Genomic DNA, 25,551 nt, shown 5'->3' with positions numbered 1-25,551 from the left:
GATAATAATAATAATAAAAGCAGCTCATCGAGGTTACTTTTTGTCTCTGAAAGGATCTTTTCAACACAGATCTCCATACAAATAACTGGGTTCTGGGTGAAATAATGACTCCTCTCATGAACCATTACGTCTCAGTAAAATTATAACAATTTACCTTTTACGTGAGAGGGAGTTACATCAGCTAATTCTAATCCCTGTGCTGACATGGAATATCAGTATTCATAGGTATGGTCCCTAGCCCAAAGCCTTCAGTTTATTATCAACAGTAGGCGCCACAACCTTCCATATGAAGTAAGCCTTACTGATAAAAAAAATTATATTTACAGGCTTGAGAGTGTGGTGTTCAACACGGTATACGGTGATACACTGGACCACAGAAAGAGACGTCATCCCTATGCTTCCTGCAGACACGGCCCTTGCACAGCACTTACCCCGACTCGTATCTTGCTGCCCCTATCTACCAGGTCCTTCCGCAGTCCCTCCAGCAGAGCCTTTACAGCGTGTTTGCTGGCGCAGTACATGGCGAAGGAACTCTGCGTGGGTAGTACGTGTCCGATCAGACTGAAAACAATGAAGCAGCGTATTACAGGATGCGCTGTCTATACACTAAGAGGGACAGACAACAAGAAGAAAAGCTGTACTGTACATCTACTGAGAAATTGTTTCTCGCACCAGTTGACGGATTCAGAGTAATATTAATTACTTCTCGAATTCAAATCTAACAAACTTTCCCATTTGATTTACAACATACGGGCTAGATTACGGGAGCTATTTTTAACAGAAAATGTCTTGATAGTTCCTGTAGTCGTCTTAGGTAATACACACTGTCTATAGTATATTCGCCGCCAGTACAGCAACTGGACTGTCAATGGCCGAATCTGGAACATTAAGAGTCATTTGCTCACCTCAATATCTATTTTTTCCATAGACGGAATTCGTCAGTTACACACCATCTCCTCCCAGTACGGTAAATTACTATGATAACTGAGGGGAGAGTTCAGCAACAAGTGTAGTGGACATACGTGACTGGTGAGATAGCCTCCTTCCTCCTGTCAATCACTGGCCACATTCCTCGGAGTCCGAGGTTCGACATTGCTTTGCTAGAGTGCATGCAGAGTAACGTGGCCCGTATAAGCTCAATCGGCAGGGTACGCATGGGGAGAGCGATAGTGATCGGGGTTACGAGAAGGCGCTACAGATTGAAACGGAACTTGTTGTACCGTTCCAATGTTTTATTAAATTGCTAGCATGCAGAAATTATTAGCAAAATTTTCTTCTCTTGCAGGTAATACCTCAGCTGGTGTCCAAAAGGAGAGAATGGACTAAAATTTATTGAATTTTTTTCTGTTGTGTACCACGTTTCCCATTTTCCTTTCCTTTGTGCGGCCTGGACGGTATAAATGAGTGAGTGTGTGAACTAGCAGAAGCTTTAGGCACAGATTGTAGCACTGCATGAATGGTCGTTCTGGGATAGGGCAGTACCAACCCCCCAAGCGTGAACTAGTTTAGCAGAGACCTAGTTTGCAGGTCAGGGCAAAGATGACACGTAGGCGCGCGTATTGGCTCTGTCAGGTTGGCGCGCCACCCCCACCACGTTTGTAAGCGGAACGGTTAGGCGAATTCGGTTGGAGGTGCACTTGTTCCTGGGTCGTGGTGCTGGACGGACATGGTGACGCAGCTCTCGTTTTGGTATTGTTAACATAGGTATTAGATTGTCTGAAATCTGCTCTGTAATGAAGTCCAGATGTTGAAATCATGTGCGAAATTACCACTGAACTCCATAAGGGAGTGGATTTTCTTAATTTACTCGAATTTCAGTAGACCCTGCGTTAGTGCCTTGTTCAGGCAACGCACCATGTGCCTTAAGCTCACGGTCACGTTATTGCTCTGTGCTTAACTGAAATTCACTCATTCAATGTATTTTAATCTGCTCTTCCATTTACAGTAATATTTTAGGGATTTTTATTTATTTTCCATATGTTTTCTTTGTGAACTTGCTTTCGCGCCACGTGGTCGGTTGGAGCAACCGCCGCATTGATAAATTGTAGTTTCGGTCTGAAAATATATTGTACACGATAAATAATCATACGATAGTGAGCGAGTGTAAAATAGGGAAGGAATACTCGTGTGTGTCCATATTTTTCTGGGTTTCTGTTGGCTACTGAAACTTGGCCATGTGGGTTGACCAGCACTGAAGTGATGTTTCTTGTGCGCCCCCATAACGAGTTGATTTGTTGGCGATGTTGTGCGTTAAGTGAAATACTCGTGCCACTAGGAAAAGTATCGGTTTTTAATGCCCGCTGATTTGATAAAGATTTGCGAAATACTCTTCCACCCTGACCTAGTTTTGCTTGTATTGTCTTTGCGGAACTTGTTCTGAGTAATCTATAGTAGCTGAATGTAATAACCGAGGGTTGAGCTATAATTGTGCGGTTGTATAGAATTACATTGAAGCCGGGTCTGCGCTCCTATGTCCCATTCCATAATTACGTGGCGAAACTGAACCATGTTAACTAGAGACCGGTTTTGATGATGTACATTGCAAGAGAAACACGACTAGTTGTTGAAATACCATCGGTACTGAATAAACATCAATTAGTCTCTACCCTCGACTAATTATTTACTCCTTCCATCATAAAGAATAGGTGGCAGTCAGTACCACAGTCGAATTCTCGTTCACGAAAGCAAATAAAAGCTATATAATGCCTATTAAGTCCTGTATAGGTGCGTTCTGTAGTGGTTCAAAAAAATGTGTTATCCGTTGCGTTAAAATTTCTACCGGTTCGTTAAAACCTTCCGCTAGAAATTATTAATACCCAGCAATAACTCGCAGGGGCCAGTAATTTCGTGGACCACACGAATTTAAGAAACCATTTACTACAGACGGTAGCTTGCAGGAGCGGTAGGACATGTCAAAGCGACGATAATCTACCTACGTAGGTGGACTTATACCATCACCAGTACTGGAAGGTTACGTTGCAAGGTGAATTGCTGGGCTATGTACTGAAAGTGGCGTTCTGAACAGAAGCCAACGCTCATATCTTGCTGTGCGGATCGTGCCACGATAACACCGAACTCCGGGACACAGTGAGACACTTATCGTCCCAAAGGCACAAACCTGATGGCACAGTGGCCTGCAAAACTACCCACACATTACGGTAAGACGATGCCAGCGATTCGTCGACGCAGTATGGCCACAGCCGTCAGACAGCCAACCAAACGGTAACCAGGGCGTTATTTATACTCGCTTAGGAAGCACCGCGGTGAGCCTCCTCCCCCCCTCCCCCAACATCTATAGGACGTGGAGGATATAATAGCTATGCGCAGTTTTCGTCCAAAGCGCTGGTCGAGCACATTGTTCGGAAGGGGGGGGGAGACCGATAAGCGTTTGCCACCTTTCGGCCAGTGGGCGATGACCGAATCGACGTGCACGCGCTGCAGTTTTTCTCAAACGATTTTACAGGAACTATTCGGAAAAAAAATTTCATTTTTGTTTCACTTGTAGCTTTAAATGTCAGGGTTATTATGATGTGCCCATAATTTCGTTAATGGGTATAGTTATTGTGATATTTACGTGGAAGTAAGGTACTGCGCGAAAATCGAAAAAGTTTGCAATGAAAAATGCGGGTCGCTATGATTTTGTGCTTGGTGCGTATTACATAATATGTTACTGCACATGAAATTTAGATAACTTATCGAACAGGTGGAGGTCTGTGTCATCAGTCTCGCAGCGATCATTTGCGATAACACCGCACCAGCGATAGAGCCAGAGCGAAATATCCACAACAATCCTCACATTTCTTAAATGGTGCAACATATTAAAATGAGATTTTGGCAAATGGTAGCACACAATGAGGAGAGTATTTTGCCATACAGTTATTACGCAAAACTTCATTATCTACCGTGTCATTCCACTAATTACAGATTTTTCGATGAAAGAACGCAATTTTTAAGGGCCGTCGATGGCTGGTGAAACAAGAAATGCTACGGGTATTGGAACAACATAAGTGGCCATTACACGTCGAATCAAGGATGTGCTTTTTCATAATATGCTGACCTCGCTTTTCCTTATTTCCTCACTTAATAAACCATTGTTCCAGAATTCTCTCGCAATTGCGTCTGCACAGTATGTTAGTAAGGTGAAACTGTGTAAATTCCGCTGAGTTTTGGCAAAAGAAGCAAATTTTAACATGGAAACAAGACAAATGTGTACCTTTTACTCAAAATCAGCCACTCGAAAACTTCTCTGAAAATTACAAATGGTTAAAAAAACCAGGCATTAATAAGACGCTGTAATTTCGGTGGAATTCTTTTCAGATGCTAACTAAAGAAGAAGTGACATATTTCTGAAGGGTCACTGCGTAAGTGAGGGCGTGATGGAGCCCACCTTCATACACACATCAAAAAAGGTTTTGCTTCACCTCGGTTCCGAGAGACCCGGAACCTGTAAAGAAAACTGAAATAGAGATCAACATAAACATCATTCCTGCCCTTTTTATTGCTCATGAAAACCACACAATGCGTGTGGTACCACCGTACAGCGAGACCTTCAGATGTGGTAGTGCAGATTGCTGTACACACTGGTACCTCTAATACCCAGTAGCGTGTCCTCTTGCATTGATGCATGCTTGCATTCGTCGTGGAATAGTATCCAAAAGTTCATTAAGACAATGTTGGTCCAGATCGCCCCACTCCTCAACGCCGATTCGGCGTAGATCCCTCAGAGTGGTTGGTGGGTCACGTCGTCCATAAACAGCCCTTTTCAATCCATCCCAGGTATGTGCGATAGGGTTCATATCTGGAGAACATCCTGGCCATCCTATTCGAGCGACGTCGTTATCCTGAAGGAAGTCATTCATAAGATGTGCACTACGGGGGCGTGAATTATCGGCCATGAAGACGAATGGTTCAAATGGCTCTGAGCACTATGGGACTTAACTTCTGAGGTCATCAGTCCCCTACAGCTTAGAACTACTTAAACCTAACTAAGGACATCACAAATATCCATGCCCGAGGCAGGATTCGAACCTGCGACCGTAGCGGTCGCGCGGTTCCAGACTGTAGCGCCTAGAACCGCTCGGCCACTCCGGCCGGCCATGAAGACGAATGCCTCGCCAATATGCTGCCGATATGGTTGCACTATCGGTCGGAGGATGGCATTCACGCATCGTACAGCCGTTACAGTGGCTTACATGACCACCAGCTGCGTACGTCGGTCCCACACAATGCCGTCCCAAAACAGTAGGGAACCTCCATCTTGCTACACTCGCTGGACAGTGTGTCTAAGGCGTTCAGCCTGACCGGGTTGCCTCCAAACACGTCTCCGACGATTGTCTATTTGAAGGCGTATGCGACACTCATCGGTAAAGAGAACGTGATGCCAATTCGGCACGTTGTTGGGCCCATCTGTGCCGCGCTGCATGGTGTTGTGGTTGTAAAGATGGACCTCGCCATGGACGTCGGGAGTGAAGTTGCGCATCATGCAGCCTATTGCGCACAGTTTGAGTCGCAACACGACGTCCTGTGGCTGCACAAAAAGCATTATTCAAAATGGTGGCATTTCTGTCAGGGTTTCTCCGAGCCATAAACCGTAGGTAGCGGTCATCCACTGCAGTAGTAGCCCTTGCGCGGCCTGAGCGAGCTTTGGTTCACTCCGAGACGCTTGGACACTTCCCTTTTTGAGAGCCCTTCCTGGCACAAAGTAACAATGGGAACGCGATTGAACTGCAGTACTGACCATCTAGGCGTGGTTGAACTGCAGACAACACGAGCCATGTACCTCCTTCATGGTGGAATGACTGGAACTGATTGGCTGTCAGACCCCTTCCATCTAATAGGCGCTGCTTATGCATGGTTGTTTACATCTTTGGATGGGTTTCTTGACATCTCTGAACAGTCAGAGGGACTGTGTCTGTGATACAATATCCACAGCCAACGTTTATCTTCAGGAGTTCTGGGAACTGGGGTGATGAAAAACTTTTTTTGATGTATGTGTTTACAAAAAATGTGAGTGAAGGCTTCCGTTTAGAATGGCACTTCCCCTCCAGCGCTCGGCATTTCCCCTACAGCTCCTGCCCACAGCCCCCACCACTACTGCTCTCCCTACGCATGCCCTACCGTCTGTGCATCTACCAGCTATGGTATTCTGCATGCAGTATACTAGACAACAGGAATCATAAGCAGCCAGCCATTTGTATGCCAGAGTCATGGAAGAGTTCAGCAAGAAGTGCAGTGTACACATATGACTGGTGAGATTTTCTCCTCCTGTCAACTACTAACCACATTTCTCAGACGTTGTCAGTGCACCTGAGCTTGTATGTGTGATAGATTATTAGAACGATGGTAACATCGACAGTTCAGTATATATTTAACAACATATTTCGATGTAATCAGTGTCGTACTCACGGGATCTTGTGGGACTCCCATAGTCTGTAGTGGGACGCGAAATTGAAGCGTCACCCCTCCACCAGTGTCAGCCCAGTTTGCAGGTGAATATAAGTTTAATTTAGTTTTTGTTTATGTATTTTTTGTAATATTTGTAATGGTTGTGAATTGTCTAAAGTTTATTTTTTATGTTTCATGTACGGAGAGGGCGGCGCAACGAACGGAGACAGCATCTTCGCTGCCGGAACCAGAGAGAAAATTGCTGGCCACTATACGTCGCGGGTCGACAGCCAAAGAGCAACTGAAGATCCTGAAACCGAGTTGTTGCGTCGTGCTTCTAAAAATTGAAAAAAGAATAAGAATTTGTAATGTTTGTACAACAATGACGTCATAGAAAGTTAATCATGTTGTAAATGATCAGTTCTGTCTTGTCAAGGCTCAGGTTCACGTCCATATGTAGGAAGATAATAAACTAGTGGATGCTAGAAAAGTTTAAATACGTGTTCCGAGTATTTATTTATGAAGAATTACGTTAAGTAATTTACTTGACAAGATTATTAATTTTTGACAGCGTTCATCGCGAGTGTGATTCTTGAAAGTTTATCCAATGTGGTTCTAATATTTATTAAAGCAGATCACTTGCATTAATATAATTTCTGAGAAGAAACAATCGACATCTAAATTGAAAAAGTTTGCGCAAACCAATTGTACTGAGTGACGTAATTCTGCGCATAAGACTCAAATGATGATGTTTTACAGTTTCGTTCAAGAACCATTCAGAGACAATTTAAAAAGAATTTAAATAATTTTGAAGTGTGTTGTAACTGACGTAGGTGATGAAGTCTGCACATGGTCATATGTCACAAAAAATCATTTATACAAAACTTACGTCGTTACACTACAAGTCAAAAGGCTGAATTTTGACGACGACATGTACTCATGTCATATAGTTTTACATTCTGACAGAATGTAACTTTGCAGTGTTACTTGCAAATGGTCATAAGGCCGAAATTGCAATAGTAACAATAAATATTTTATACAGTCAACGGCGACTATGATGTCTTTTCAGAAATATTATATGACTGTGAATCCCAACCATGAGAAGTTAATCACATTTCTCAGAGTCCGAGAATCGACATCGCTGGGCTAGAGAGCATGCAGAATAACATGGCAGGTAGATGTGCTGTTGTCAGGGCAAGTGTGGGGAGAGCAGTAGTGATGGGGATTACAGGTTGGCGCTGTAGAGGAAATGCCAGATGATGGAAGGGAAATGGCGTTCTGAACGGAAGCCAACGCTCATATTTTTCGTAGGCTCCATGCCCGCATTTGGATGGCGACTTAATCTACTGTCACCTCTGCTTTGGTTAATAGCTAAAAAGAATCCCGTTGAAATGCAAAAAACGCAGCGATGTATTTTTCGCCTTGTTTGTTAACCACTGGTAACTTTCTTTTATTTTTAATTTGTGGTAAGTTCCAATGGGACCAAACTGCTGAGGTCATCGGTCCGAACCTCCAACGAGGCGTGCGGAGCCGCATGAAGCGTGTGGCAAGGCACCTGTGACGCACGGCTTTGTAACTTAAAGAGAAGCGTCATGAGTGGCGAATTTTAAGAAACATATACACATTTCTCTTGTGGTCATATTAAAATCTGTTTCTTTTGCCAAAACACAGGGGAGATCGCACAGTGTCACCTCGATAAAATGGTGTGCAGACGCAGTTGCAAGAGAATTCTGAAACAGTGGTTTGTTAAAGAGGAACTGAGGAAAAGTGAGGTGACTAGCTTATGAAAAATCACGTCCTCTGTGCAAAAATAAACGTATTATCTCTATATTTACATTGCCCCAAAACCTATAGCATTTTTGACATCACCAGTTATCGATGGCCCTTAAAAATAATATTCTTTCATTAGAAAAGTCTATAGTCAGTGGAATGACACGGAAGTTTTGCGTAATAGCCATATGGCAGTTTGCACCCTATCCTTTGCCAAAATGTCATTTCGGTATCTCAAAACACTTATGAAATGTGAGAAATAGTGTGGATATTTCACTCTAGCTTTATCGCTGGCGCGCACGATTGCAAATGAGTGTGCTACATCATATCAGTTTTCGTAGTAACATGTAGACCTCCACCCGAGTCTAAGGAATTATTCAGTATGTTAGCTAAATTTCCTAAGCAGCAAAATATGTAATACGCTCGAAACGCAAAATCATAGTGACCCCGGTTTTTCATAGCAAACATTTGGAATTTCGCAAATTGTCTTGCACGCAAATATCACAGTAACTATGACCATTAACGAAATGATGGGCTCATCATCATAAAGTTGACATATAAACCTATAATTAAATCAAAAATGATTTTTTGTTACCTTATAGTTTCTGTAAAACCGTTTGAGAAATATTGCACGACGTGCGCATCGGTTCTGATATCCTAGCTCATAACAGACCGGCCGAAAGCAGGCAGTCACTGTCGGCCTCCCCTTTCGAACAAACGAATGAACTCGCCCAGAGCTTCAGCCGAAAACTGCTCACTGCCCACCGGCTACCGTATACTGCGTTGCGCGGTCCTCTCTACACGTGGAATCCAGTGAAGCCACCGCGGTCTGTGCCTTAAGCGCAGCTAGCTCCGGCCTGCAAGACTACTGCTCTAGCTTCATCTGGCGCTATTCAGCGTTGTGTCAAGCAAGGTTTTACTAGAAACAGGAATTTTGCGCCGCGCGAACGGGACAGAGCGTTTTGCGCTGCCAATAGCGCAAAACTTAAATACGTCGCGCATTTGTGCTTTCCCAGTGCATTAACTAGTCACTTTACACGTGATGTGTGGGAAATGGTGGACTGTGCGTCAGTTACACAAAAATTAAGTAATTCAAATCTACAAAATAGTGTGAACAGTGGTTCTAATGGGGTGGTTATGTTTGACGGTCAACAACGCAGCTAAGGCACGCGTCGCTCTGGATTGTGCGTGTTCAGCAGGATCTAGGCGTCAATGCAGGTTGTTTACGAGTAGTGTACACTTCGTATTTGCGTTCAGAGGCCGAGGTCTACGTGCAATGAAAGACCTAACAAAGTTCCAAAGGGGGCAAATAGTGGGGGCCCGATTAGCTGGAACATCAGTGACCAAGACAGCCAACTTATTGAATGTTTCAAGAGCAACTGTTTCAACACTCATGACAGCCTACACGAAACATGGAAAGACATCATCGTGTAAACGTAATAATGGACGCAAATCAAAACTAAATGACAGAGATCGTCGTACGCTAACACGAATTGTGTCAAAACAACAAAAAACTGCGGACTCTAAGGTGATTGCAGAGCTCAATAGCCATCTTCGAGACCCCCTATGTATCTAAACTGTTCGCCGAGAACCCCATAAAGCGGATATTCATGGACGAGCTGCTATACCGAAAACATTAGTGACAACAACAAACACAAAGAAGCGTAAACCATGGTGTCAGGGCCGGCCGCGGTGGGCGAGCGGTTCTAGGCGCTTCAGTCCGGAACCGCGCGACTGCTACGGTCGCAGGATCGAATCCTGCCTTGGGCATGGATGTGTGTGATGCCCTTAGGTTAGTTAAGTTTAAGTAGTTCTAAGTTACAGGGGACTGATGACCTCAGTCCCATAGTGCTCAGAGCCATTTGGACCATGGTGTCAGGAGCATAATCTTGGAAGGCTGATCAGAGGAAACACGTCATAATGTCCGACGCCAAGCCGGAGTGGCCGAACGGTTCTAGGCGCTACGGTCGCAGATTCGAATCCTGCCTCGAGCATGGATGTGTGTGATGCCCTTAGGTTAGTTAGGTTTAAGTAGTTCTAAATTGTAGGGGACTAATTAACATTTTCGTTATTTTCAAAATAGGTCCGAGTTTACATCTGGAGAACGCCAAAAGATGTCTACAATCCTGATTGCTTGATTCCAAAGGTTAAGCATGGAGGTGGAAGTGTGATGGTGTGGGCAGTGTGGGCAGCCATATCATGGTATTCTGCTAGTCCATCATTACACTCAAAGGCCGTGTTACAGCCAACATTTATGTGAACATTTTAGGTGATCAGGTGCACCTCATGATTCAAATGTTGTTCCCCAACAATGATGCCATTTTCAGGAAGATAATGCAACTATTCAGACAGCGGGGACACTACAATCTTTGTATGAGGAGCATGGAACTGAACTGCAGCCTCTCCCAGGCCAGCACAGTCCCCGGACTTGAACATTATCGAACACCTGTGGGCGGTATTGGAGCGCAGACTCCGGAGCGGATTTCCGGCCCCTCCCCCCCCCCCCCCCCTTCCGTCACTACAGGAGTTACAAGAGGCTCTGATCGAAGAGTGGCATCAAGTTCCACTGGAGATTATACAATCATTATTGACAGTATTCCAAGAAGAATCGCAGCTGTTATCCGGCAAATGGGAGCCCAGACCCTTATTAATAAACCATTCCCAAGTAAGTACAGGTGTTCACATTATTTTTCCTATCCCCTGTATTTTGCTTTAGGTTCATTGCCACGGGAGAATCATACTGATAATTGGCGATTCCTTACCGCATGTCTCCTTCAGGTATATGCTTGTTTATAGCACAATTACTGGCAGCTCCTCGAAAATAGCTTGAAACACGTATGTATTCAGTGTATTCATTAACAGCGGTGGCGAGGCATGACAGAATCTCTGACCAGAGAGTTATTTATCGTTGCTAGTCTGCGCTTGACCGCGCGAGTGTTCAATTGCGATTTGCGAGTTGGACTCAGTTCAGTTGCGTATAGCGAGTCGGCAGGATCGGTAGTTGTGTGAGTCAGTCGGCAGTAGTTGCAGCGAGTGGACGGATGTACTGAGCGGGCGTCGACATGGGTCTCTGGTCACGGTTCTGGACGAGGTATATTGTTATCGAAGGTAATGAAGCAGCATTGCGCTCAGCTAATAACATATGTTAATTGTAATTAATTTGTTCAAGAATTGACCCAATAATAATTTTTCTACAAAGTAACCTTTCTAAAGAAAAAGATTCATTTCAAGTTAAATAATATTTCCTATGCATTCCCTCCAAGAATCAAAATTAAACATGGGCCAGCATCGCACGAAGCTGTGCCATAAAATAAGAGCAGATATAGATGCAGTTTACTGAGGTAAGAATTTTGGTTTTTGTGCTCAGGTTTAATTATTGCACAGGGCCGAAGGTCAGCGCAGCTGCCCTTGTAAAATTTATCAGGTTCATCTTAACGTTAATTTTGTGGGGACTTAACATTTTTGCACATTTTTATTATCATTGAGTTTTATTACTGTGGGAAGCTAACATTTGGCACTATTTGCATTTTTATTCAATTCTTGTCTTTTTTAAAATTTTCACGGGGAGGTTACACTTTGGCTCAATTTCATTATCATTGTCATCATATTCCTGCTGGGAGGTTACGATTTCACTATTTATTGACTTTTAAAATTTTGCGGGGAGGTTACACTTGGCGACATCCGGACCAGGATCGTATTTCGTTGAGAATCTTCTGAAAAGTAGCGAGATATCTGCTCTTATTTACTAAAATATAATTAGCATTTGGCGCAACACTTTTACTAATTTTGTGACTTTCTTTCCTCAGATCATCGGCAATTCGTTGCTCTTTCTTGTATTTGTATTTGTTGGATTTTGCATTGTCTTTGTCTCATTTGTGAATGATTGTGACTAGTGTAAAAATGCCGCAAAAGACTATTAATAGTGCATCACGAGGTATAATGAGTGAAATGGTCGACTTAAACAACTTGACCGATAGTACTTGCGACGCGCAGTGTAATGATGACAATCCTCTGTTTACTGACAATCAGTACGTACCGACCACTAATAATGATTTGGATCTTAGTGATGAACAGACGAATTCAATTGTGTCCTCTCTTAATTTGACGACAATTGATGACGCAGGGCGTTCTGTTGCAATGAGCGCTGCCCAGCTTAACACAACCGGTTTGCAAAATTCACGTGACGAACAGACAAATTTTTTTAATGAAAATAAACAGTGTAATCAGAATGCGTCGGATTTATTTAATTCCGAGGTAGTGTCCAACAGTGTACATCCGATAAGTAAACCTTTTTGTGAATTACAGAATGACCAAATGGTCACACAAAACGTGACAATTGCAGGTACACCACTAAACAGCACAGATAATAGAAATGCTAATTTTGATTTGGAACAAATTATGGCAAGATTGCTACAACAACAATTTAGTGAAAATTCCAAACAACAGAATGAAAGGCAAGACAACAATCTCAAACAACTTAAAGAAGATCTCAAACAACAGCTTAATGAAAATAACGAAAATCTCAAACAACAGCTTAATAAAAAATTAGATAACCATTACAAACAACTTAATGAACTAATTGATGAAAGTTTTTAGCTGACGAACGAAAAACACGACAACCTTAACGAACAGAACAAACAAGTTAGTGAACAGATTACAACTGTTACCGTGCAACGTCACGACACGAAAGAACAATTACGTGAGGATACTAAGGGTTGTGCTAGCAACAGTAATGAAGAAGTTGGAACTGTTGCACAAGGATTAGGTAATTTAGATGCAGCCACAACAGAATCAGGTAGAGACGAAATTAATGCAGTAGCTGAACAATGTCCTAAAAACGCAACACAGATACGCGACGAGTTTAATTTGAAGTCACCAGAACTTCACACATTGTGGATACGGAAGTCGACAAGAAATGTGAACAACAGATCAGCCAAATTGGCGAACGTATTAAAGTAACAGAGATGAAAAATATTTCAGCGTTTAACACGTCACAGCAAACGGCGAATTCCGAATATTTCTCACATTCACACAGCCAATATAATTTAGGTAATCTACAAGAGTACGTGAGTTAGATTCAGAACAGTCCCAGTCAAATAGATTTTCATTCAACCCTGAACCGGTTCCGACATACGGAGACGATAATTTTGATTACAAACATTTTCTATCAGTGAGAAAATTCAAAGTATTTAAAAATGACAGAACACAGATTCACCCGCTAGATTGGGTACAACAATTTAACTTTGCTTTTCCACCGACTTGGCCCGTAACGCATAAACTTGAATTTATTTGCAGTTTTTTGGAAGGCGAACCGGCAACTCGTATGAGACCGATCGCGAGACAATGTTATTCGGTAGAAGAATTTCAGAATGCTTTTCTGTCAGCGTATTGGTCGAAGACGACACAGCGCGGAATTAAGGATCAATTAATTAGTTTGCCAAATTATGAGAACTCAAATTTTCCCAGTGTCACGCAATTTTTTGAGCACATGGTCCAACAAAACCAATACCTAAGTGAACCATACAGTAAATCTGCACTCATTCAATTATGTATTTCTAAATTGCCACGATCATTAAGAATGTCACTTTTAACGGGTCAGCAAAAAGAAAATATTTCGGCATTCAGGGATCTGCTGCAGCTTTTAGAAGTTCAGCAATCAGATTATTCCTTCGTAAACAAAAATTTTTCATATAACAACCAAGGCCAACAAATTTACAGTAATTACGATCAACCACGCAATTTCAATAGCAAAGCTAATAGACGCTTTAGGAACGACAACCACCAGACCTTAATAGCAGACAAAATTTTGATTATCAGTATCGACAAAATTATCAGCAGGAACGACATTTTGGTAACAATAGAAGTTTTCCACCGCAACAGCATGAAAGTCAGCCGGTTAGCATACCTAACCAACAATGTAATGCACAAGGTCAACCAAACTTTAATGTTTCGTCGCGTGGACGTATAGTCCCTGGTACAACAAATGGTAACACACAGCAACAAGGAAGTCAGTACGTACAAAAAAGACACTATTTTAATTCCTATCGCAATGCGCCGTATAGAAATGACTATCACGACAGGCGTAAAAATAATGAACACAATTTTCAACGTACATTTAATAACAGTCGATCTTACGAACAGCAAAATCATCGACAGGGACATATCCTCATGAATGAACCAGATAGTAGATATCATCCCGAACGTGATACGTCAGGAAGGAATAACAGAACCGTACAAATAGTCGAAATGTCACAGAATTGTCCTGAAAATAATAACACGTCAGATAGAATCTGACTAGATACTGTACAGGTCGCATCTTCCAGTAACACAAGCACTACTTTAGACACGCAGAATGTTGTTCACGAAAATGTTATTACTTTTGACGACATTAGAGACACTTTTGCAGGAAAGACCAATTGTTCAGAAAACCATTTCACATACTGTCATCGAAATTAAAATTGGTTCATCGAAATTTTCAGCAGTAATCGATTCCGGATCACCTATGTCAGTTATAAATAAAGAAACTTTCAACGAGTGTAACAAAGAGAATACCTATCCTACATTACCTTTAGGCAAACCGAAAGTGAAAGGAGCAGTATCGAGTAAAGGAGTAAATGTTAAATTACAGACGCATTTATCATTTCGTATTGCAGGTCACACATTTCACTCAAATTTTTGGATTGTTCCTTTATTGAGAACAGACGTTATTTTAGGTACGAATTTTCTGGTACAACACGACGCAGTTATTGATTTTCAAAATTCCTATTTAATGTTGAAGGATGAAAATGTACAATTGGCTTTAGAATTTCAGCACTCTTTATCTGCGGAAGAACAGACAATTAATCGCACAGAGGTCATTTCCGTATTACGTAACATAGACTGTAATCCCACATTGTTCACGGATACGTACGTGCATAACTATAATACTCCAGACGAAGCTGGCTATGGCGTTATACAGATGATTTCTGATAAAGTTAAACAGAGCAGTGCAAATACAGACGACGAACGTACGCAACTATACAAAATTCTTTTACAGCAAGCTCCAGTTTTTGACAACATTCCTGGTACTATGTCCGGTTTTATGTATGAATTTCAAGTCAAACAGCACGACACATTTAAAGCCAAGCATTAGCCCATTCCATATTTTCATAGAGAACAGGTTAATAAAGAATTGCAGGATATGCTTGACCAAGGAATTATTGAACCAGCAGTTAGTCCGTACATAAACCCGCTACTTATTGTTAAGAAAAAGGATGGCTCACTTCGCCTCGTATTTGATTCACGTCACATCAATGACATAATTATTAATGAAACAGATCGACCGCAGACACTAGAGGAACTACTACAGAAATTTCACGGTACTGCTATTTATTCTACATTAGATCTGAAATCGGGATTTTGGCAAATTCAGCTCCATCCGAACTGCAGAAAGTACACAGCTTTTCTCTGTTTTGGTGACTGTTATCAATTTTGTAAATCACCGTTCGGCTTAACAATTTCCTCAGCAGCTTTTATTCGCGGTTTGAATACAATACTTCCGACAGAACTTAAAGTCAGAATTACAACGTACGTAGACGACATTCTTATTGCAGAAGCTAACTGGTCTGAACACAATATGATTCTTGAACGACTGTTGCAAACTTTTCATGCACAAGGACTCACAGTTAATCTCAGTAAATCGCACTTTGGCCAAACTTCTATAAAATTTCTTGGACATGTAATTTCAGCCGAAGGCATTGCGCCTGACCCGGAAAAACTACAAGCTTTACGTGACATTACTGTTCCTACGACGAAAAAACAACTACGCAGCTTTTTGGGTTTAATTAAATTTTTTCGTAAATTTATTCATTATTCTGCTTTAGACACCCGTAGATTATGCCAATTGACAGGGAAAAACACTATTTGGTCCTGGGATAAGCAAGCACACTGTGAATTTATGAACCTGGAACATGCTTTGTTGAATGCACCACTTTTATCGCACCCAGATCTTACCAGAAATTTTTCCATTGCGACCGACAGTTCGAACACCGCTTTAGGGGTACACATTTTTCAGGACATTGAAGAGGATGGTTGTACAGTAATTAAAAACATCGCGTTCGCTAGTCGCATTCTGTCACCTGCTGAACGAAATTATTCTGTTACAGAACTGGAAACATTATGTATTGTTTGGGCTTTTACGAGATTTCGGCATTTTCTTTATGGAAGACACACTACAGTTTACACAGACCACAGAGCGATACAATTTTTACTTTCGGCTAAATTCACACACGACAGATTAAGCAGATGGAAACTTTATCTACAGGAATTTAATTTCACAATAGTTCACATTCCCGATACACAAAATATTGTAGCAGCCGCACTATCTCGTTCTCACGGCAACAATCAGCAAGACGTCGCAACCAACTTCTGCAAAACAAATTTCAGCGTCATGTACATTCAACAAGTTGCATTTGAAAATTTTATTTCATCGTCATTACAGGACATAGCACAAGTGCAAAGTAAAGACAACGTGTGGAAAGAGATTAAACACCTCTGGCAAGATAGGAATAATGTTGCGATTAGAAACCATTACACTGTACGCAATGACATTCTGTTTCGCCTCTCTCATCCTGACAGCAACAATTGGTTATTATGCATTCCTGATGAGCTGGTTAACAAATTAATCTAGTGTACTCATTTAAGTTACGCACATTACGGAGCTAGTAAATGTTTTCTTATACTGAGAGAGAACTGTTATTTTGCCAACATGGAGAAACATATACGACGAGTTTTAGCGTCATGTAAAATCTGCCAGAAAGCTAAATCAGACACAACTTCACATATTCCTCCATTATATCCCATTGTACCTGTTAAATTGAGACATATGGCAGCTGTAGACATTTTTGGTCCGATTCCCAGAACTAATAGAGGTTTCTGCTACATCTTTGTCGCTGTTGAACTCACTTCAAAATTTGTTACCTTCACTCCGTTACGCAAAGCTACTGCTAAAACTGTTTCAAAAGCATTTGTAAAACATTTTCTATTTCATATAGGGCATGTGATGAAAGTAATTTCCGACAATGGACCACAGTTTCGATCTGCTATATGGACACGTATGTTACGAGCTAGAAACATTTCTCCGATATATATATCCAGGTACCATGCTTCTTCGAACCCTTGTGAACGATTAATGAAATAAATTGGTAAACTGTGTAGAATATACTGCCATCAGGTTCATCTTAACGTTAATTTTGTGGCGACTTAACATTTTTGCACATTTTTATTATCATTGAGTTTTATTACTGTGGGGAGTTTATATTTGGGCCATTATTATTCTTTAATTTTGCAAGCAGGTTACGCATGCTTCATTTTTATTATGCAGTTTTGTGGGAAGATAACATTTAACGTAACATTGACTTTCATATTCTTGCTGGGAGGTTACAATTTCACTATTTATTGACTTTTAAAATTTCACGGGGAGGTTACAAGCTTGCACCGGTATTTTTACGTCCGCCTGACCAAATAAACTGCGAAGGAAAAGCGAAGGATTTTTGGACTTGTTGTGGTTTTCCCAACTGTAACAGAAGCATGTAATGGTAAGCATGTGAAACAGATAGCATCCGAAAAACTAGAAGTTTGTTTTCCAACTACAAATGATATTTTTCGATTGTGCTTCTTCTCATGATTGATGCCAATTACAAGCTCTTGCTTTTTGATGTGGATTGGTATAACAAAGAAGGTGTTAGAAAGTTGAAAATTAGACTTCTGGTAGAAAATGAAACTACAGCATCTTCACCACAGTATCTCCCTTGTTCGATGATCTTGTGCGAACATGTCACGAAAAAGTTTTGCAATAAGCGTGTGTTTGAACATGCAAGAAGCGAATAGACCGAGAAGAGCTTCAGAAAATAGCACCATTTTCAGTTCCTACAGCTCTCCCATAAATATAAAAACTGAAACTGCGAATTGGATAACGTCGTGTGTTGCTGTTTACACCATATACTCAAGCAGAAATATTTGTTAAAATGGTTCAAATGGCTCTGAGCACTATGGGACTTAACATCTGAGGTTCCCTAGAACTTAGAACTACTTAAACCTAACTAACCTAAGGACATCACACACATCCGTGGCCGAGGCAGGATTCGAACCAGCGACCGTAGTGGTCGCGCAGCTCCAGACTGAAGCGCCTGGAATCGCTCGGCCAGAGCGGCCGGCAAATATTTGTTGGTAAACGCAAGGGGCACTGATTGGTTGAAAACCTCTGAGGAGTTTCCAACGGAAAACGTGACTCCTCTATCAGGCAGAGGAAGTTTTGCTCAATACCAGACACTGCAATTGCAGAGATCCTGTCAAACATTACTTCAGTAGCAAAACTTAGGTTTGTTGACGCTGTTTAAAAGACATATGAAGCGTAATTAACTCATCAACTTCCTTTCTTCCCGACACATACATGTTTCGTAAGTGTTTGCGTTAGTCTTTTTTTGTAATTACCGTAATTTAATGTAATAACATACTGAGATATTAATTGTAATCCCGTATTTTGAATTTGATGACAAGGCTGTGTTATATTTAGTTAGGATTGTGGAGCAGCGCCTTACCTGTAACACCATTACTATACTCTGTTCATCATAACAATAAAACCGATGTAAAAAACGCAAGCGCGATGATGGTCAGAAGCTGTGGCGAACGTATGCTGCATTTTTACAGTTGACTCTGTACCATTGCAATACGAACCCAACAGAGCTGATCTGGAACCAAATTAAAGGGATTTCTCACCAATAACACGTACTGGAACTAACGCATTCAGCTTTTTCACATGTCACTGCCGAACGCTGGCAGGATATGAAACGACACGTCGTAAACGAAGAAGAGAAAATGCGGCGCCTGGGTGGCTTCGTAGATTCTGTTGCTCAACGACTCGTTATCAACGCAGCAGACGACAGTTCCAGAGCTGAAGTGTATTTTTCGGATTCGGATAAGGAAGGAGCTTAGAGAATACCAGAAGACTGACTGTAGTTAATACCTCCAATGTCTTCAGTAGTCAACAATACGGTGGAATCCTTGCAGTATGCTTTTGCTTCACACGTAGCTCGCTCAGAAAAATTACTCTGTGTTTAAGTTAGGAATTTTCATCACTCTTGTTTGTAATTAGAACACCATGTTAGGTGAGAACAAGAGTATTTTATGCTTGCCTTCTGGTCGCGTAAGAAGCGTGCGGTAGTACTGGATTTTTGCGGAATATAATTTCGTCCCTCTTTAAAAATTAAATGGCATTCGAAGCTATATTGTTTTCCCGCTAGTCTCATTTTACGCCTGATCTGCAACTGCTCACATCATTGCATTTTAGTTGGACCAGCGGGCTGGCCACTGCTACCCGAGTTCAGTGCGCCTCTAAAGCTCATGTCCCGCATTATCCCTCAGTCTAAGTACGTGTAACACAGCATAAAACGTATCCTCATGATCATACTTGGCTATACTGCACACATCTTGGCTTGTACTCCTCATGAAACGAAATCCAATGAGATTCAAGCAAACGCCGAAGAATGCTTGGTGTAATTTTTAAATCAGATTTTTTCTTATGATGAACGCGATATAGTTAACAGGCACATTTCAAAGGTAATGGTCGGTAACGGCATTATTATTTCCATAAAGTAACTTTAACTACAACTAAGTTAATTTTATAGCTAACGATTTAACGAAAGTGTCGTTACTTTTTTAAAAGCATGTAACATATAATATTGTGAGATTCAGAAGACAGCATAATACCAGCCTTTATTTTGAAAAAGAAGAAATAATATTTGTTACGAAGCTAAATCTTTTGAACAGTTTACATAGGAAATATCTGAATTGTACGTTTTCGTCTCATTATTATACACTCCTGGAAATTGAAATAAGAACACCGTGAATTCATTGTCCCAGGAAGGGGAAACTTTATTGACACATTCCTGGGGTCAGATACATCACATGATCACACTGACAGAACCACAGGCACATAGACACAGGCAACAGAGCATGCACAATGTCGGCACTAGTACAGTGTATATCCACCTTTCGCAGCACTGCAGGCTGCTATTCTCCCATGGAGACGATCGTAGAGATGCTGGATGCAGTCCTGTGGAACGGCTTGCCATGCCATTTCCACCTGGCGCCTCAGTTGGACCAGCGTTCGTGCTGGACGTGCAGACCGCGTGAGACGACGCTTCATCCAGTCCCAAACATGCTCAATGGGGGACAGATCCGGAGATCTTGCTGGCCAGGGTAGTTGACTTACACCTTCTAGAGCACGTTGGGTGGCACGGGATACATGCGGACGTGCATTGTCCTGTTGGAACAGCAAGTTCCCTTGCCGGTCTAGGAATGGTAGAACGATGGGTTCGATGACGGTTTGGATGTACCGTGCACTATTCAGTGTCCCCTCGACGATCACCAGTGGTGTACGGCCAGTGTAGGAGATCGCTCCCCACACCATGATGCCGGGTGTTGGCCCTGTGTGCCTCGGTCGTATGCAGTCCTGATTGTGGCGCTCACCTGCACGGCGCCAAACACGCATACGACCATCATTGGCACCAAGGCAGAAGCGACCCTCATCGCTGAAGACGACACGTCTCCATTCGTCCCTCCATTCACGCCTGTCGCGACACCACTGGAGGCGGGCTGCACGATGTTGGGGCGTGAGCGGAAGACGGCCTAACGGTGTGCGGGACCGTAGCCCAGCTTCATGGAGACGGTTGCGAATGGTCCTCGCCGATACCCCAGGAGCAACAGTGTCCCTAATTTGCTGGGAAGTGGCGGTGCGGTCCCCTACGGCACTGCGTAGGATCCTACGGTCTTGGCGTGCATCCGTGCGTCGCTGCGGTCCGGTCCCAGGTCGACGGGCACGTGCACCTTTCGCCGACCGCTGGCGACAACATCGATGTACTGTGGAGACCTCACGCCCCACGTGTTGAGCAATTCGGCGGTACGTCCACCCGGCCTCCCGCATGCCCACTATACGCCCTCGCTCAAAGTCCGTCAACTGCACATACGGTTCACGTCCACGCTGTCGCGGCATGCTACCAGTGTTAAAGACTGCGATGGAGCTCCGTATGCCACGGCAAACTGGCTGACACTGACGGCGGCGGTGCACAAATGCTGCACAGCTAGCGCCATTCGACGGCCAACACCGCGGTTCCTGGTGTGTCCGCTGTGCCGTGCGTGTGATCATTGGTTGTACAGCCCTCTCGCAGTGTCCGGAGCAAGTATGGTGGGTCTGACACACCGGTGTCAATGTGTTCTTTTTTCCATTTCCAGGAGTGTATTTAATCCTACTCATGCATTCATAACATTTGTATTTGAAAGTTGCATACACAACAGTGAGTATATTCTAGTCATGTCACACGTAAACAGCATGCAATCTCCGAGTTTACACTCATTCCACACACCTTTCCGACGTGGAGAAGGAAGCAGAGGTATGCATGCTTGGCCAGCTTATGCTGACGTGTTTGTGTTTTTGACGTCAGATGAAAAAAAAACGATTACTTTTGTTAAAAATTGGGCGCAGATGGGAAAAAAATACAAAATAGTCGAAGTTACACAGCAAACTTAAAAAAAAAAGAGGAAGTACAGGATAGTTTCTTGCTTGTTGTTGGCGTTAAGGCATGCTTACATCTAGAGTTCGAAGCAAGTTCTGTAACACTGTTCGCAAAATTGTTCGCTGCTAGTACTGGACTACCGATTTTCGCAGCATGTTGGCAACAGAAAACCTGTTACACGAATGTGTCGGTAAAGGAACAATGTTCGTGGCTTGCTATCACTAAATGCGATTCCGCAGCGCTAGTGTTCGTTTTTGCTCGGTCTGTAGTGTTGAGTGTTGTCTTTCCGTATGATCCTTTACCAAACGGTGTGGAAAACTAGCACAATTTACAAACTCGTCACATTGTGTGACGCAGAGGAGTCCCTTTGTAATGTTCGAAGTCCTAGGTGTAGAAATATTAGACAGAAGCACGACTCCCTACAAAACATCGCTACATTGCCAGTAGCAGTGAAGTGTGATTCAACAAAGTCTCTCATTTCTCAACAACAACAACAAGATTCGGTATCTGACTTTGGAACGTTTATCGTCGGCAAGTTACATGAGCTGCTGGTCAAAGAAAGGGCAGTAACAAAACATTACAATTTACATGTATGTAGGTGGCAGCAGTCAGTAGTGAAAGTGAATGCGGAAAGGGGATCGTAAGCAGCTGATTCCCCTGCCACAGTCATTTAAAGTGTGTGTGAGATTGGGGCTAAAGAAGTTTTATTTATTGAAAATGACAGTTTGGATTAATTTTTAAGTGAAAATAAATATATAATGAGCCAAATAAATGTTTCAGTGCTATAAATATAACTGAATTACGTTTACATAATCCTTCGTCCAAAGCTTCAAAAACAGTAGGAACTACGTGAGACACGGCAGGCTTTAAAATGTAGAATAAATATGCAGGCCTTTGAGAGGAATTTCCTGCTACCGATACATGAACATTAAGAGCAAGCCCTCGTTTCGCAAGAATTGCTTTTCTGAAAATTGTGTCTCTCTTTGAACAAATGGACCTGTAATATTTATTAGAATTTCAAAATCGGACGGCGACGTCCTCGTGAAGTTACGAAAACCAGAACCATCTTCCAAATTCAGCTCACACAGCGCGTCATCCCCGTCACGTTATCTGTAATATGTTTTTTGTCTACCAATGACAACTACGTCTTTTTTCTTAGTCCGCTTATTTCGTCGAGTACTATCAATGCAGCTTGTCGTAGTGTAGCGTAGTGTAGCTCTTGATGCGAGTACACAATGCGAAATATTTACTGCCAGTTCAGCGTAGAAAACGATGTGAATATGTAGACATGTTTGTCGCCAGTTTAGACGTGGACGCAAACGACGAACAATGTTGCCATCATGTTACAGAGCAAGCTGCAAATACTGTTGCGAACAGAAACATATTTTTAAACTCAGTGTAAACGCGACTTTAGGTATTTAAATAAAATTGTGATTGATGCCATTGATTTATTTACTCAGGAAATATTCTCAACATTTACAACTATAAACACGAAAAACTATTATACCAAATTTTCACTTTCGTATAGAGCAAACATCCATGTTCCCTAAAACAAACTGAGGAAAACAAAAGGCATGGCGCAAAAAGAAAGTACAGCAGTAACATTGTAGGCTCAACCACAAAACAAACAACAATTAACACTTGGCGCAACCCTTCAACTGCACAACATGTAACTGAAACATTGGTAGACAAAGGAGGAATGAACTTTATCATAGGTACTGCAGGAATGAACATTGTCATAGATACTGCTCAGGCATTCCACATAGCAAAGGAGCCACCATATATAGATCTTGTATGTCTGGGGTTACCAAAGTCTGTGTCAGTTGTTCCAGCATAAAATCAAGCGCTGGCACGACGATCAAGAACGGAAGAGCAGAGAGGGCTGTGAGACGACGTCAGCCAATAGTACGCTGACGCACCCCTCTCTAGGACGACACAGAGACAGCAGCGGCTTCTACACCCCTCTCTAGGACGACACCGAGACAGCAGCGGCTTCTACACCCCTCTCTAGGACGACACCGAGACAGCAGCGGCTTCTACACCCCTCTCTAGGACGACACCGAGACAGCAGCGGCTTCTACACCCCTCTCTAGGACGACACCGAGACAGCAGCGGCTTCTACACCCCTCTCTAGGACGACACCGAGACAGCAGCGGCTTCTACACCCCTCTCTAGGACGACACCGAGACAGCAGCGGCTTCTACAACCCTCTCTAGGACGACACCGAGACAGCAGCGGCTTCTACACTCCTCTCTAGGACGACACCGAGACAGCAGCGGCTTCTACACCCCTCTCTAGGACGACACCGAGACAGCAGCGGCTTCTACACCCCTCTCTAGGACGACACCGAGACAGCAGCGGCTTCTACACCCCTCTCTAGGACGACACCGAGACAGCAACGGCTTCTACACCCCTCTCTAGGACGACACAGAGACAGCAGCGGCTTCTACACCCCTCTCTAGGACGACACCGAGACAGCAGCGGCTTCTACACCCCTCTCTAGGACGACACCGAGACAGCAGCGGCTTCTACACCCCTCTCTAGGACGACACCGAGACAGCAGCGACTTCTACACCCCTCTCTAGGACGACACCGAGACAGCAGCGGCTTCTACACCCCTCTCTAGGACGACACCGAGACAGCAGCGGCTTCTACACCCCTCTCTAGGACGACACCGAGACAGCAGCGGCTTCTACACCCCTCTCTAGGACGACACCGAGACAGCAGCGGCTTCTACACCCCTCTCTAGGACGACACCGAGACAGCAGCGGCTTCTACACCCCTCTCTAGGACGACACCGACACAGCAGCGGCTTCTACACCCCTCTCTAGGACGACACCGAGACAGCAGCGGCTTCTACACCCCTCTCTAGGACGACATCGAGACAGCAGCGGCTTCTACACCCCTCTCTAGGACGACACCGAGACAGCAGCGGCTTCTACACCCCTCTCTAGGACGACACCGAGACAGCAGCGGCTTCTACACTCCTCTCTAGGACGACACCGAGACAGCAGCGGCTTCTACACCCCTCTCTAGGACGACACCGAGACAGCAGCGGCTTCTACACCCCTCTCTAGGACGACACCGAGACAGCAGCGGCTTCTACACCCCTCTCTAGGACGACACCGAGACAGAAGCGGCTTCTACACCCCTCTCTAGGACGACACCGAGACAGCAGCGGCTTCTACACCCCTCTCTAGGACGACACCGAGACAGCAGCGGCTTCTATACCCCTCTCTAGGACGACACCGAGACAGCAGCGGCTTCTACACCCCTCTCTAGGACGATACCGAGACAGCAGCGGCTTCTACACCCCTCTCTAGGACGACACCGAGACAGCAGCGGCTTCTACACCCCTCTCTAGGACGACACCGAGACAGCAGCGGCTTCTACACCCCTCTCTAGGACGACACCGAGACAGCACCGGCTTCTACACGAAGATAATATAAGGGCCGGGCCGCCTAGCTACGGCGGTACGCACGCGACGGACGCACGCGCACGCACGGACGCACGCACGAGTGCTGTTCGAGATGTCGATGAGAGAGGATGCTTTACTTGCGAAGGGTGTGGCGGATCGCCGTCCGTCGGGGCCAGCTCAGGTGACTGAGTTGATCCCGGTGGAGGCCCCATCCGGCCCCCCACTTATGACGAACCGGCTTTCGACAACTGACGATGACAGGATTGACTCTTCGAATTCTGACGCGCACTCTCGTGATCGAGTGTTCATTCTTATGAACAAACACGCCCACGGGGACTCCTACCCTGGTCGAGAGGATGACGAGGCGGCTATACTCGCCTTCTGTAACATTCAGAAGGCTGCCGCTCTACCGCACACGAGGCAACAAGT

At 43.6% G+C, this 25,551-nt stretch overlaps 1 protein-coding gene across 1 annotated transcript in view; it reads right to left on the bottom strand.

Annotated features, from left to right (window-relative positions):
* LOC124777177 (dehydrogenase/reductase SDR family member 11-like) overlaps positions 1-25,551 on the bottom strand; it is a 128,173-nt gene that overhangs the window by 31,615 nt on the left and 71,007 nt on the right. Inside the window, exon 5 of the mRNA XM_047252488.1 lies at positions 432-561. Within this exon, the coding sequence (XP_047108444.1) occupies positions 432-561 (130 nt within the window). The remainder of the gene's footprint in view (positions 1-431; positions 562-25,551) is intronic.

The sequence above is a fragment of the Schistocerca piceifrons genome, chromosome 2 (genome assembly GCF_021461385.2).
Source record: "Schistocerca piceifrons isolate TAMUIC-IGC-003096 chromosome 2, iqSchPice1.1, whole genome shotgun sequence".
In the NCBI taxonomy this organism is placed as follows: Eukaryota; Metazoa; Arthropoda; class Insecta; order Orthoptera; family Acrididae; genus Schistocerca; species Schistocerca piceifrons.
Note: the sequence above shows the minus strand (reverse complement) of the source record. Positions and strands in the feature narration are given on the sequence as shown.